General features: G+C 42.0%; 1 protein-coding gene across 3 annotated transcripts in view; it reads right to left on the bottom strand.

The window, feature by feature from the left end:
- Positions 1–2,131: 2,131 nt before the first annotated feature.
- ACADSB (acyl-CoA dehydrogenase short/branched chain) overlaps positions 2,132–15,114 on the bottom strand; it is a 37,988-nt gene continuing 25,005 nt past the window's right edge. For all 3 annotated transcript variants that reach the window (XM_040486677.1, XM_040486678.1, XM_040486679.1), the window contains exons 7-11: positions 13,401–13,493; positions 9,838–9,927; positions 5,521–5,658; positions 3,419–3,518; positions 2,132–2,677 (exon numbers count right to left, since the gene is read on the bottom strand). In XM_040486677.1, the coding sequence (XP_040342611.1) occupies positions 2,607–2,677; positions 3,419–3,518; positions 5,521–5,658; positions 9,838–9,927; positions 13,401–13,493 (492 nt within the window). In that variant the 3' untranslated portion in view covers positions 2,132–2,606. The remainder of the gene's footprint in view (positions 2,678–3,418; positions 3,519–5,520; positions 5,659–9,837; positions 9,928–13,400; positions 13,494–15,114) is intronic.

Here is a 15,114-nt window from a genome sequence, read left to right as displayed (position 1 = left end):
AATAATTCCCTACTACAAGAAGGTAGATACATTAACTAGATTACAGAACTAACTTGCAACTGGTTTTTGTGAACATGGACAAAGGTACACATCATTAGAACTTTGTCAACACTCAATATACATTCAAGGTCTGGACGTACACAGGAGTTTCTCCAATGCTACTAATTCCAACACGAGGTTTCTTGAAGTTTCACGTCTTTACAATTCCACAGGAACCAGTGGGATTTTTTTTTTTTTTTGTACTAATGTTGGCTTCTGCATTATTTGTGAAGTCCACCTTTTACATAATCACAGAAATTAAAGACTAGACGTCTAGCCTTGTTTTAGGGCATTTCATCCATTCCCCTATTTTTTTTTTTTTTTATCAGATTACACTGCCTTTTTGTTCCGAAAGACTGAATGAATTTCTATCATCTTCCTATTTGAAAGTCACGTAGACGTAATCTCTTTTGATCCAAGATCTGTATTTGTCTTTATTTCTTTCTGATATTTTAAAGTAATTCCTATCTCAATTGTATTTACCAATTCTGAGTTTTTAACTATGATTTGCATCACAGAAATTAATCCAATTCAAGAAACATGAAGGTGCAAAAGCAAAATTACTTTAAAAATGTCAGGTTTTCTTAATAAGCATGATCCTCTCATTTATGGACTAAAATGCTTCCCATGCAGCAGCAGTATGAACCTGGAAGCATTTTTCAACATCTCTGACCCATCCCACCTTTTCAGAAGAGACAAAACTCTAATCAGTCTGTCGTCTACTTCCCTGAGGGGACTCAGGATATGTATCCTGGCCTGGGGGAGGGGGAGGAGAGTCCTTTTCTCCTGATTGAGAATCCCAATACTGAAGAGATGGCATCACCAGCTCTATATTTTGTAGAGCTTTGCTTTTCTGTAATTTGTATTGTGAAACAAATAGATTTTTGCCTTCCAAGATATAAAATTATTTTTATATTATTTTCCATATCACTGAATATGCTTTTTCAAACTCTACCGGCCCCTTCTAACTCATTCCTTATAAGATTTTGATATACTTCTTTACAGGGACAAGACTTCTCCCTCTTGAGAACCACTGAACCAAAACACAGCATCTGCATTACTATTCATGGTCAAGCCCAATAACTTTAAGTTTGAGGAAATACTATTCAGTTCAAATACAGAAAGAAATGATGTTGCTGAAAAACAGTGTGTGATAAATGAATATTATAATACTGAATATATTCTGATTATTAAATCAAACTATTTAAACTTTATGCTTGAAAACTAATAGAAGGACTTGTTCTTTTTTTTTTTTTTTTAACGTTTATTTATTTTTGAGAGAGACAGAGTGTGAGCAGGGGAGGGATAAAGAGAGAGGGAGACACAGAATCTGAAGCAGGCTCCAGGCTCCGAGCTGTCAGCACACGCCCGACCGACGCGAGGCTTGAACTCACGAACCGCGAGATCATGACCTGAGCCAAAGTCGGACGGCCAACCGACTGAGCCACCCAGGAGCCCCGAGAAGAACTTGTTTTTAAAATGATCTGCTGAAAACATCATGAAGTGCATCTTTTACGCAGCTCAATTATAGGAACAAATCGTATTGCTTTCTTTTGTTAAAATAATGCCTTCAATCATATGACCTACAGAATTATACCCTTATTTTCCACCCACTTCCATTTAGAACTAGAACTTTCAGATTTTTCTATTTATTTAATGTTTATTTTTGAGAGAGAGAGAGAGAGAGAGAGAGAGGGAGGGAGAGAGAGCACGAGCTGGGGAGGAACAGAGAGAGAGGGAGACAGAGGATCCGAAGCAGGCTCTGCACTGTCAATGCAGAGCCCGATACGGGGTTCGAACTCATGACCTGAGCTGAAGTTGGACGCTTAACTAAGCCACCCAGGCGCCCCAGATTTTTCTTTTTTAAAAGTAACTTTCTTTTTTAGGGGCACCTGGGTGGCTCGTTCAGTTAAGCTTCCAACTCCTGGTCAGTCATAGTCTCACGGTTCTTGAGATAAGAGTCCTGCATTGGGCTCTGTGCTGACAGCGAGAAGCCAGCTTGGGATTCTCTCTCTCCCTCTCTCTGCCCCTCCCCTGCCCTCTCTCTCTCTCTCTCTCTCCTTTTCCTTCAAAATAAACATTTTTTTAAAACTTTTTTTTAGATTTTTCTAAATACATTATCAGTTCCTACCTAGGCTAGTAACTTAGAATTGAATCGATCAATAGAATTGCCAACTATAACAAATGTTTCTCTGATCCAAAAAATAAAGATTTAACAGGAATATAAAGCAGTCATGTCTGTACGTAATACTTCACATGCATTTCTCCAAATGCTGACAGAGTGAAACGTCTGTCTGCCCTGAAGCTGAAGTGATTTACACGTGTACAACTTTAACAACAGTTTTGGTGAACACACAGATGCCCTTCTTCCCAAATTTGAAAAATGATTTCCCGGTGCCTAATTTATGCAGACTGGAAAGATAAAACACAAAAGATCAATCCCAAGAATCATGACTAAGACCTTGAACAGAATACTTCAATGCCATGGAGGTTTACTTCCACAAAAAGGCACGATAGTTTTGACTTTTATACCAGTGACAAGGGGGAGAGGCCCGTCCCTGTGGACGTCAGTATTCTGTGTCAATGCACTTTGCGATGGTGTTGAGCTGGATATTTGAAGCTCCTTCGTATATTGTGCCTTAAATAAAAAGGGAGCAAAAAAAAAAAAAAAAAAAAATTAGGAGTGCACCCATAACTACGTGTCTACATTAAGACATAGCTTCTACACATTACCTCTGTATATTTGCTATAAAACTGTCACTAGTGATATCATTCAATATCCCCTGAATATGGTACTATATGACAAAGTCATTTTGCCTAAGAGATGAAAATATTCCATTTGGAAATTGGATTCTGATTCCAGAATCAGTAGTAAACGGTTGAAGTTCATTGTTCCCAATCTATCAACGCATGAGCCTGGATTGTCACTCTGAAACAGGCAGCTTTCAAAGCTCCTTGTTTTGGTCTTCCCGCCTGGTAGTGGAGCGTCAGACGGCTCAGGCTTGATGGGGCGCTAGGCTTCTGAAATCAGAACTTAGCTTCAAAGAACGGCATTGAACGAATCAAACGTAGTAACATTTTTGGTAAGAGAAAAATGACAAGTCAGTTTGGTTGCAGTTTTGCGAAAAGGCTCTGTTGAGGCGTTTATAAAGGCAACTTGATGTCTTAAAAAATATAAATCCATGCTTCTTCTTGAAGGAAGAGGTGGGGGAGAAAAGCCCAGCCCCAGAAAAGAAGAGAGCCAATAAACACAATAGTGAAGAGATTACAATTGCCTTTGCCTAAGTACGGTAATATAAAACCAAACATAGACAGCAGGCCACACAGCTACAGAGGCAAATAAAAGAAAACAAAATAAAACGTAAAAAAATCTGCCTACCAACTTTTGCATCTCGGAAGTATTTTTCCACAGGGAAATCTTTGGTGTAGCCGACTCCTCCCATCCACTCGATACACTTACTGGTTGTGAGGCCTGCAATCTGCCAAAACCAAGCAGCAAATAATATGCTGAAACCGCATAACTCATGCACCATAAACACTCCTGCGGAATATTTTAGTAACGTGGAGCCACTGCTGTCCGCCGATCGGAGTTACTTTGTAGGATCGCATTGTCTCTTCAGCCCCATTCTCTACGCCATTTTTGGCAACTCGTATTTATTCACAAAATTCCTATTTTCTTAAGAACATTAGGGTATTGTTCAGACACCTATGCACACCGACAGGTATCGTTACTCAGCAAATATATACACAAAGGGTCTTCTTTGCATCACGCACTCCGCCAGCCACTGGATAAAACGATGGTTGGGGGCTCTTTTGGTTCCCACATCAAACCAACAATTACCCAAAGTGATCAACTCTACGAGGCAAGGAGAACTGGCTAGGGAAGCTGATGTGATGTAGAAGGAGAACAGTGTGAAGAAATCACAGCTTTGCTGAGGCCCAAAGGACGAGTGAGGGGACATGTCAAGTTGAGGAACGTGTGGGAGGGTTTCAAGGGGCGAACGGGTTTATCGACCTCAAGGACCTGAGGGGAAGTGGGCTGGGGTCAGGGCAAGCTGCGAAGAGAATGGAGAGGCAGGCGGGCCTCCTGAGGGCAAGCATGTTTAATACTGTAATGGCCCCCCAATCTGTCTGCATGCTAATCCCCACAAACTAATGTTTGTTACCTTACATGACCACTGGGACCCACAGATGTGGTTAAGTTAAGGGCTTTGAGAGGGAGATGGTTCCGGACTGCCTGAGTGGGCCCAATGGCATCACAAGGGTCCTCATAAGGGAAAGACAGAGGCTGGACGGCTCAAGCCAGATTTGAACACGCTACCGCTGGCTTTGAAGACGGAGGACGGGGCCACAGGTCACGGAATGTGAGCAGCCTCTAGAAGCGGGAAGAGTGAGGAAATGGATTCTCCCAGAGCTTCCGAAAGGCAGTTTTGCTGACACTTTGATTTTCTCCCAGTGATACTCACTTTAGACTTGTGACCTCCAAAGCCATGACATAATAAAACGGCAGTGTTTTAGGCCACTACATTTTTGGTCATTTGTTAAAAGCGGCAATAGGAAATGAATACAAGCACTGTTCCATTTGCCGTGAGAAGCCACGAAGGTTAAGCTGGAATGGCATGGCCTCGTGAACACTAAGAAAAGGGAAGAGGGGACTGGAGGAAGCGACAAGGACCAATGGAGCAGTCGGAAGATGAGTGGAGGCGTCTGGTGAAGAAATCACCCGGCTTGCTCAATAGGGGGCAGCAGAAAGGGAGGGAAATATACAAATGCAAGAAATACTCGGGGCAGAATCCTCAGCACCTGGATGATGGGCTCAAGGTGGAGACGACGGGGAAGGGGGTGGTGAGATGACGCTCAGGCATCTGACTGGTGCGATGGGTTGGGCAGGTGAAGTGGAAATTGGATCTATTAGTCTGGAACCCAGAAGGGAGGCTGAGGCAGGAGATTAAATTTGGGGGCTGAGATGTTAAATGGCTACCGGAAGCTATGGAATGAATAAGGCATACTGCTGAGGATGGGCCATAGCAGCCAGTGACCGGGCAAAGTTCTCCAGCCAGTGTCCAATGGGTTAAACAGAGAAAGCAGAAGTATCAACAGAAAGCATTAAATTAAAGCAGAAACAATCTCTTCTTGTGTTTTTATTTCACATGAGCTCCCATGGCATTCACCTGGCCCCAACTGGAAGCCACGGGTGTGATGCCATCGTTCAGACTGAGGCTCACCCAGGGATTTATCGTGGGTGTTCTACCTGAACTGGGCCACTCGGTTTCCACAGAAGAGCCTGTAAAGACATCAAGACCTCGTAGAATTGAGCACTTTCCTATGCAAGATTTGCAAGTGTGCTTTTCTGTTGCAGGAACCGGAAAGTCTACGTTATTTTACTTGAAAAACAAACCAACTATCAACACTCCTAAGTGGAAAGGTTAATACTTTTAAGTGACGGGGAGGGGAAGGTGAATTACGTTTTGTTTGTCTTACCTCTGATGCATAGTATTTGGCCATGGATGCTTCTTTTATGAATGACTTTCCACCTTCTAAAAGCCTAGCAGTGTTGTATATTAGCAATCTTGCAGCCTCCAGCTGGGTGGCCACCTGAGCCACTTGGTGTTGGAGCCCCTGTAATATTTAGGCCCAAGTTAGAGAATTAGGACTCCCGAAAACACCGCTTATCCTCAAAGTCTTGCCTGGACATGGAATGCTGACACACTGAAAATATGCACCCCCCGCAAAGGAATTTACATTCATTTTGTAGAAATACTTTAAAATCTCCAATCTAAAAAATAATGATTAAAATATGCAATCTAAAATGAAATACATTATTTCTCAGACAACTTTCAAAATTCATGTAATTATAAATGTCAAGACTTAAGAAATCATCACAAAATGAGGCTTAAAAATTTGACTGTTAGGGCGCCTGGGTGGCTCAGTCGGTTGAGCGTCTGACGTCGGCTCAGGTCATGATCTCGCAGTTCGTGGGTTCGAGCCCCGCATCAGGTTCTGTGCTGACAGCTCACAGCCTGGAGCCTGCTCCAGATTCTGTGTCTCTCTCTCTCTCTGCCTCTCCCCCACTCATGCTCTGTCTTCGTTCTCTCAAAAATAAATCGATGTTAAAAAAAATTAAAAACAAAACAAAATTTGACTGTCACATTTAATAATTTAAGCCCACTGCATGATCAAAATTAAGCTTAAACTAAATCCCAGCAAAGCAAAAGTGTGAACATATTTTTCACCTGCTTGAATTCATAAAATTTTGATTCTGCATATAGCCTCGGTGCATTAAAAAGATGCTGTTAGAGGGGACCTGGGTGGCTCAGTGGGTTGAGCATCCTACTTCGGCTCAGGTCATGATCTTGTGGTTTGTGAGTTTGAGCCCTGAGTGGGGCTTGCTGCTGTTAGCCTGTCAGTGCAGAGCCCGCTTCAGATCCTCTGTCGCCCTCTCTCTGCCCTCTCCTGCTTGCGTTCTCCCAACAATAAATAAATACTTAAATTTTTTTTTAATAAATCAGTAAATTAGTAAATAAATACATAAATAAATAGATGCTGTTAGTTGCAAAGCAGTGAAAGAACAGTTGAAGCTCCCATTTTCTCTAAGTATCTTTATTTATTTATTTTTTTAATTTTTTTTTTTTCAACGTTTTTTATTTATTTTTTGGGACAGAGAGAGACAGAGCATGAACGGGGGAGGGGCAGAGAGAGAGGGAGACAGAGAATCAGAAACAGGCTCCAGGCTCCGAGCCATCAGCCCAGAGCCTGACGCGGGGCTCGAACTCACAGACCGCGAGACCGTGACCTGGCTGAAGTCGGACGCTTAACCGACTGCGCCACCCAGGCGCCCCTCTAAGTATCTTTATTAAAGTACCTCTACGGCAATATTCATGAGCAGGTACCAGTTTCTTTAGGATTATAGATAACAGAAGACTAATTAAAAAAACAAAACAAAACAAAATAAAACACCCTGAAGAAATCACTACCACTTCAAATTTTAGAGGATGGAGGGGCACACACTCAATGTTAATCAAGAAAAGGAGTGAGTCAGTGAGTGAGAATATGAGTATTAGCAGTTTATAGTTGTAAACTATATCCTGGAAATATGGACATGGGTATGTCTATTACGAACAGAAATTTCTCATGCCCAGTATCTCTGTCCGCCCAGATATGTACTAAGCACCTACTATATGCCAGGCACTGTGCTGAGCGCTAAAGATGTTGCACTGAACATGACAGTCAGAGTTCCTTGTGCTTATGACTTATATAGCCCAGCAAGGAGAATAGTTAAAAACAGTTCGAAAATACCCGATAGATTCTCCTTCTCTTTCTGTAATATTTGGTATGCACAAAAAAAGTCCGTTACATGTGTGTAGCTTATAAAGCATCATAATAAATTGAACACTCACTAACCTATGTGTACAGCAAATATCATCCTCCTTCTAATTTATCTTTGTACTTTATGGTGTCTTTTGAGGAAAAGAAATTTGGTAGCCAAATTCACCATTATTATTATCTTTTACAATTAGTCTTTTGGGGCCTTGTTTACAAAATAATTTCCCTACCATGAGATCATAAAGATATTCTCTATTTTCTCCTAAAACTTAAAAGAAATTTTTTTTTAACGTTTATTTATTTTTAAGAGAGAGTGCAAGCAGGGGAGGAGCAGAGAGAGAGGGAGATACAGATTCTGAAGCAGGCTCCAAGCTCTGAGCTGTCAGCACAGAGCATGACCTGGGGCTTGAACCCACGAACTGTGAGATCACGACCTGAGCCAAAGTCAGAAACTTAACCGACTGAGCCACCCAGGCGCCCCTAAAATTTTATTTTTTATGTTACATCTTTAGTATATTAGAAATCTATTTTCTATGTATGGTGTGAGGTAGGGATCCAGTCTCATTTTTTTTCCACAAGGAAAGAATAGCCCCACTCAGTGATCTGCAATACCACTACCATCCTACATCAGGTTTCCATACGTGCCTAAGTCTATTTCTGGCCTTTCTTTTTTGTTCCATCAGTCAATTTGTCTATTTCTATGCCAATATCACTATTCTAGAAATAGTTTATGGCTTGTTATGTGGAATGCAGATTCTAATTATTTTTGAAAAGCACATTCGGTTCAATTAAACCGACAGTTGCCATCTAGGTTGTCCACTCCAATGACCACATCAGGTGCCAGGAGAGGCACAAAGCTGATGCTGGCAATGTCTCTTGCCCTACAAGAACTAACGATTGCTGAATACCGGTTCCCTGACTACACTGTGAACACAGGGCCTGCCATGGAGAACATATTCAATGAATCTATCCTGAACACACAACTGAGAGAAGTGAGGATGAAGAGGCCTCATCTTTACCCAAGGAGCTTGTAGTCTGGACAAGACAAAGATGTGAATGATCACATGCAAAGCAAGACACAAACCATTCTAATGAGATTAAAGCAGTTAGAGAAAACTCTACCTTTAACCAAAGCATCAGATATATGTGGCTGTATGTATAAAAACATATTATAAAATAAATATATATAATAAATAATGTTGTTTTCAAGATCAAATTTCCAAAAGTGTTTTCCAAAAGTATTTCTAAGTGTTTTCTAATGCCACAAGAGGCATCTCTGGAAGTGCCACGATTATGCCAATTAGTACACCTGACCCCGTATCCCTCCCTTACCAACTCTACAGACACAAAAATAGTTTCTGGCGTACTGAGATCTCCCTCAAATTGTCTCGTATTCTGTCCCTTTCCTTGCAATCTGTGTGGTAGCTGGTCTGAGAGAGTTCGCTAGTACAATAGCATGAAAGTCAGACCAGAAGCCAAGACAGAATCTGACACATTACTAGCGGATATGTCCTTGGGACATAATCTGATAATCTGACACATTACTAGCTGTATGTCCTTGGGAACTCAACCTCCAGATGCTTCAGCTTCCCACGTATAAGACGTCACGACAGCACAGGCTGTGGGGGGCCCTGGCCAGGACTGACATGCTCACTCAGACTTTCCAGGCCAGAACTGACTGTGCCTCGTATTTCCATGCACGTGCAATCTGTGTGTGCCCACGTAACGACAAATAATTACTACAGCACCTGAAGACAACACATCACAACAGAACTGGTAATGGACTAAGAAGTTGTCCTTGGGGCCTGCTTACAAGAAGGTTTTGTGAACATGTAAAGCAATTTTTCGGGATTTTTAGGTCAAGTGCTTAAGCGAACTTGGTAAGCTGTCACCCCAGGCTTTCCCGAACCCGGCAAGGCCTCAACATGGACCGGAAGACGCCACCGTCACCAACGGTCCCCTTATCTGGGGAGCTCCGAGAAGCTACATCATTAGACCAGGCCCCTATTTCCCAATACGCTTGGCTGAGAACATCTCGTTTGTACCCACTGCAGCACACGGTACCTTCTACAAGAAAGAAGGGTCAAAGTGTCGTCTTTTGAGGATTACCGCATGGCTCTGACCTGCGCAGGGGATTCCTAACAAGTGTTAACCGTTTACTGAGCGCTCGTTAGACTCAGGCAATGTGCTGAATACTCTACACATCTAGCGGATGCGAAGTCACCCTGAAGTCACCCTAGTATCATCTTCAGAGAGGAGTCATGCCACAGGCGGGCCTCAAGGACGGTTGTTCTGCCCTTGGAGAAGGTCAAGGCATTCACAGGTACGCTCCCTGAGACCTATTCCTTCCTCCTCTCCACCTCTCCCATTAAAATCCCCCCGAGGGGATGTCCTCCACAGCTTTATGACACAGCTCTTCATTAATAGGAAGCCACGACAGTATAGCTGGCTAGAAAGAGACTGAGAATTACATACCTGAAAATCGAATATCCTTTTGCCAAATTGTATCCTTTCCTTCATATATGGGATAGTGTGGTCAAAGCAGCCTTGAGCCAATCCCAGCATCTGTTTAAAAAAAAAAAAAAAAAAGCAGAATTTCTTATTTTGTTGTAAGTTTAACACTTTTAATTATTTAGGGTATAAATCCCTTTTACAGGCAAATTGAATAGCTGGGGTAGGGGACGGACTGGCGAGGTGTGTGTTAATACCTTCACCCACTGCATTTGTAGAAGTTAATTGCCAGTAACTGGGAGAAGATTCGAGAGATTTCACATACACGTGCGTCTACTGAATTCTTGCAGGGTAAATCCTACGGCTTGGCTGTGCTTGTACAACCAGGTTACTTCTAAGGAAGCTTCTCCTCTCAGCTCTGATTCTCCAGGAATAAAGCAAGCCACAGAAATTTTGCTCGGAACTGGCCTCAAAGACTAGAGCAGCTCCCTCTGGTCCTTCTAGAAGGCAAGCATGGAAGGTCACTTCCTAACCTTCTATCTTCCTGTCCGTTCTGCATACGATCAGGATTAATAAGGGCTTCAGGGGAAAGGGCACTAGAACATAAAAGAGCAGTGTTTTCCAACCCTGGAGGCATATCAAGATCATTTGTGGGGACTTGATTAAAAAAGAAAAAAGTGACATGAGGGTCTAACAACTGAATCTAAATCTTGAGAATGGAGGGGGTGAGTGGCCTAGGCATCAGCGTTTAAACAAATTTTTTTAAATGTTTATTTATTTTTGAGAGAGAGAGAGAGAGACAGAGCATGAGTGGGGGAAGGGCAGAGAAGAGAGACGCCCACAGAATCCGAAGCAGGCTCCAGGCTGTCAGCACAGAGCCCGATGCGGGGCTTGAAATCACGAACTGTGAGATCATGACCTGAGCCGAAGTCGGCCGTTTAACCGACTGAGCCACGCAGGTGCCCCGGCATCAGCTGTTTTAAAACCTTAATGGTTCACTGCAGGGCTAAAGCAAGAGCACCTGGTGAAAACATGGATTTAGGCACTTGAACAAATCAGGACGTGGTGACAATCTTAGCTGAACTGTCCCATTGCTAACTAAGCTCTGTATTGAACTATTCAAGCTTAGAAATGGTTTCCAAATTTCAACATCAGGTAGCCACTTAAGCCACCATCTACTTATGCCAAACTATGTGGGTTTTAGAAAAAGGAAACAGGGGTGCCTGGGTGGCTCAGTTGGTTTAAGTGTCCGACTTCAGTTTTAGGTCATGATCTCATGGTTCATGGGTTCAAGCCCCATGTCAGGTTCTGTGCTGACAGCTCAGAGCCTGGAGCTTCCTCTGGATTCTGTGTCTCTCTCTTTCTCTCTGCCCCTCCCTGCTCGCACTCTGTCTCTCTCTCTCAAAAATAAACATTAAAAAAAAATAGAAAAAGGAAACAAATATCAATAGCAAAAGCTTTGTGGGAAATGCCCATAGACTTATTAATATTTCATTAGTGTTCACATTTTCCTTTAGCCTTTTATTTTGAATTTTCTGGAGAACAGAATATTGTGCTAAAAATTAAAGGATCTCCCCCCCTGCCAAAAAAAACCTCCCAAATTTTAGTAAGGCAGCGACCCAATGCATTTTTGGCTGAGTCAAGATGATGTCATCAAACTTTTTTTTTTTTTTTTTTTTTTTAAATTTGATTTAGCCAACTGTCACCAAACTCTTAGGACTAAAATTCACAGCATGTTAATAATATCCTACATTGACGTGAAAATTAAAATCACTGGCTGTCAATCACAATAGGCTTTTCATCTCTGTACAATGTTTTCACTATCACTACTGAAAAACTAAATAGTCCTCGGCTGCAGTTTTGAGGACTGATGCCTTCAGGTCTCTGTCAGATGTGACTCTTGCTCTAAAAGGCATTCACAATGCTAACCAAGAAATAATAACTACCTGACCTTAACTTTTAATTAGGTTATAAGATAACTCAGAGTAATTAGACTAAAGCCCAGGCTGTGTATTTTAATGCCAGAACATCTATATTATTTATATGTCTGAGAACAAGGAGATTCAGACTATGGTTTTTAACACCATATCTGATGATGCTGAATCACAGAAAAACATTAAGAAAAACAGATATGCCAATTCTCTCATTTATCTAGCTTTGTGGGAAACACGGGTTAAGTTTTGATCTAAGAATATTTTGTCAGCAAATTAACAGCAACACAAAAACCCCTAGGGTAGTAGCATGACATTTACTATTCCAATAGCTAATACATGTAACATCTTCAAAACCTAAAAGCTGTCCGTTTGTACATCTTGGATATTCACTGACTAATGAATTCTACAAATTCTATAAATATATTCTACAAAATGATATATTTTTAAAAAGGTTTTATTTTTAAGTAATTTCTACACCCAGCATGGGGCTTAAACTCACGACCCCGAGATCAAGAGTCACATGCTCTACCAACTGAGCCAGCCACGTGTCCCCCAAACGACATTTATAATAAAACCCAAGACTTTATTCATGTTGCTAATCAAGAAAATAACTGAGGGGTGCCTGGGTGGCTCAGTCGGTTAAGTGTCCGACTTCAGCTCAGGTCGTGATCTTGCAGTCCGTGAGTTCGGGTCCTGCGTCGGGCTCTGTGCTGACAGCTCAGAGCCTGGAGCCTGCTTCTGATTCTGTGTCTCCCTCTCTCTGACCCTCCCCCGTTCATGCTCTGTCTCTTTCTGTCTCAAAAATAAATAAAGGTTAAAAAAAATAATAAAAAGAAAATAACTAGTATCACTTCACAGAAAAATGTAATATGCATTACAAAGGGCAAATTTGATTAAAAAAAATGGAATAGTTCTCATCTTATATATCCTATTTTATTGTAGTTATTTTATTTCAAGCACTACACACAAAAAATTGCCAGATTTTCACATGCACAACACTAGGCAACAAATTTTTCATTATTTATAGATTAGAGGGGCACCTGGGTGGCTTGGTTGGTTGAACGTCTGACTTTAGCTCAGGTCATGTCTCACGGTTTGAGGGTTCAAGCCCCACATCAGGCTCTGGGCTGACAGCTCAGAGCCTGGAGCCTGCTTCAGATTCTGTGTGTCCCTCTCTCTCTGCCCCTCCCCCACTCACACTCTGTCTACTTCTCTCAAAAATAAACATTAAAAAAAAGATATTATAGATTAGAGATGTTTACTACACAGACTGTTATGTATTCTTAATTTAAAAAATTTCTTCTAGCATGAACCTCAAAAATTGAAAAGATTTTTTTAAAAACGCACATTTAATTTACAATATATTTGAGAAGTGATTGATGCAGGTATCAAATAATACTTAACATTCTCAAAGCAGAAAAAGTGTCACCACTAAGCCATTGTTTGGCTCTCAGGGCATTACATAATTGACCAAAAGTGGGATTTTCAAGCTGGTGGTCAGACGCCATTCTCCCACCTCACGGAAGGGAAGGGCGCCATCTTGTGTTCACATGCTTCCAAATATTCATCAGTTTTACTGCATTTTTTTCTTTCTACGTTTTAATTGACCCACACTGTGCAAGAGTCAAACGAAATGGCCACAATGTGACTAACCTGTGCAGCAATTCCTATTCTGCCTTCATTAAGACTCCCTATGGCATACTTATAGCCGTGTCCAATTTGTCCCAGGATGTTGGTTTCTGGAACCTGAAGGGAAAAATGTGGTTATTTCTCCATTTAATTTTACAGAGTTCATTTTGATTATATAGTTTTACATGCACAATACTCCCAATTTGCATCATAGGACTCCAGCCCAGGACTTAGCAAATTCCAAGGAAATTGTCAGCTACACACGTCTCTCCCTCTGCACCGCTTCCCACGCACGGGCTCTGGGAGACACAGGACTCAGGTCTGTGCTGTTTGCTACTGTGTCCTCTGGCGTCTAGCCCAGGCGTGTGTGAAACAAATGAATGGGTCTAGAGAAAGGGTAATCTCATACGATTCCTCAATCCCAAATGAGATTTGGGATTTTTATCTGTATGCTATAGGATGAGATACAACATTTTAGAGATTACAGAAAATAGGCAAGTGGTTTCCTAAATCAAGGGTGTGAAACCTTTCTTCTGCCAAGACTATTATTCCCATAAAAATCAACTGAGGTTGTGTGCACACAGATACATGTGTATCCCAGGGAGGGCGAAAAGGAGAGAAGAAATAAAGTGTTTATTCATCATTAAAAAAAAAAAAAAATCTAGACTAGGAACAATAAAACAAGACACTTAGCTTTATAACCCTGGGGGAGGAAGTGGGCAGAACAGAGGAAGAAAGAGCAAGCGGGAAAGAAGCCAGTCTGGGGGAATTAGTGAGGCTGAAACATCTATCTGTACAGTCACCCCGTGGGCACACACAACACATGCTCACTCATGAACAGAAAAACCGAGTTGCTATAGGAGTGGTAAAAAACCCGTCACAACCTGTTCCACCCGAGTCAAGTTCTAACTAAGCATTCTGGCCATCTTCTCTTCCTCGGTTCGAACAGATTCCACTCAATGGTGGGGCGACGCCAGGTCGGTTCCCAGGCTCGCTGAGTAACATCCCCACCTTGTGGCCTTTAGTATATCCAACACCACACACCTGTCTCGGAATGCAAGTTTATAAAGTATAAATGGCTCACAAGCATATAAATTAAAAAGTATAAATGGGTGGGTGGGGGGACACCTGGGGGCTCAGGCGGTTAAGTATCCGACCTCAGCTCAGGTCATGATCTCACAGTTCATGAGTAGAAGCAGCGAGGAGCCTGCTTTGGATTCTCTCTCTCCCTCTCTGCCCCTCTTCTGTGTGCACGCGTACTCTCTCTCTCAAAAATAATTAAACAACAACAACAAAAATTTGTTTAAGGATAAATGGGATTAATCTTCAGCATTGGCTCTGAGGCCAGCTGCTGGGAAGAAGCTTCCATCCTTTGCCTAAACTCTTGTGAAAAGTACATTTAGGGGGCGCCCCAAGTGGCTCAGTTGGTTAAGCGTCCAGCTCCTGTTTCGGCTCAGGTCATTATCTCATGGTTCACGGGTTCCAGCCCCACGTCAGGCTCTGCACTGCCAGTGTGGAGCCTGCTGGGGATTCTCTCTCTCCCTCTCTCTCTGCCCCTCCCCCACTCGCTTGCATGCACACCCTCTCCCTCAAAATAAATAAACAAACTTAAAAAAATTAAAAATACTTATTTAAAAAATAAGTACATTTAGTCACAGTCTCACCTAAGAACATCATCCCAGTTTTACAAAATACTCTCCTATGCACACTCAACATTGTGACACTTTTCTTGCACATC

This window comes from Herpailurus yagouaroundi, unplaced genomic scaffold, assembly GCF_014898765.1.
Source record: "Herpailurus yagouaroundi ecotype Mexico unplaced genomic scaffold, PumYag 163, whole genome shotgun sequence".
Classification (NCBI taxonomy): Eukaryota; Metazoa; Chordata; class Mammalia; order Carnivora; family Felidae; genus Herpailurus; species Herpailurus yagouaroundi.
Note: the sequence above shows the minus strand (reverse complement) of the source record. Positions and strands in the feature narration are given on the sequence as shown.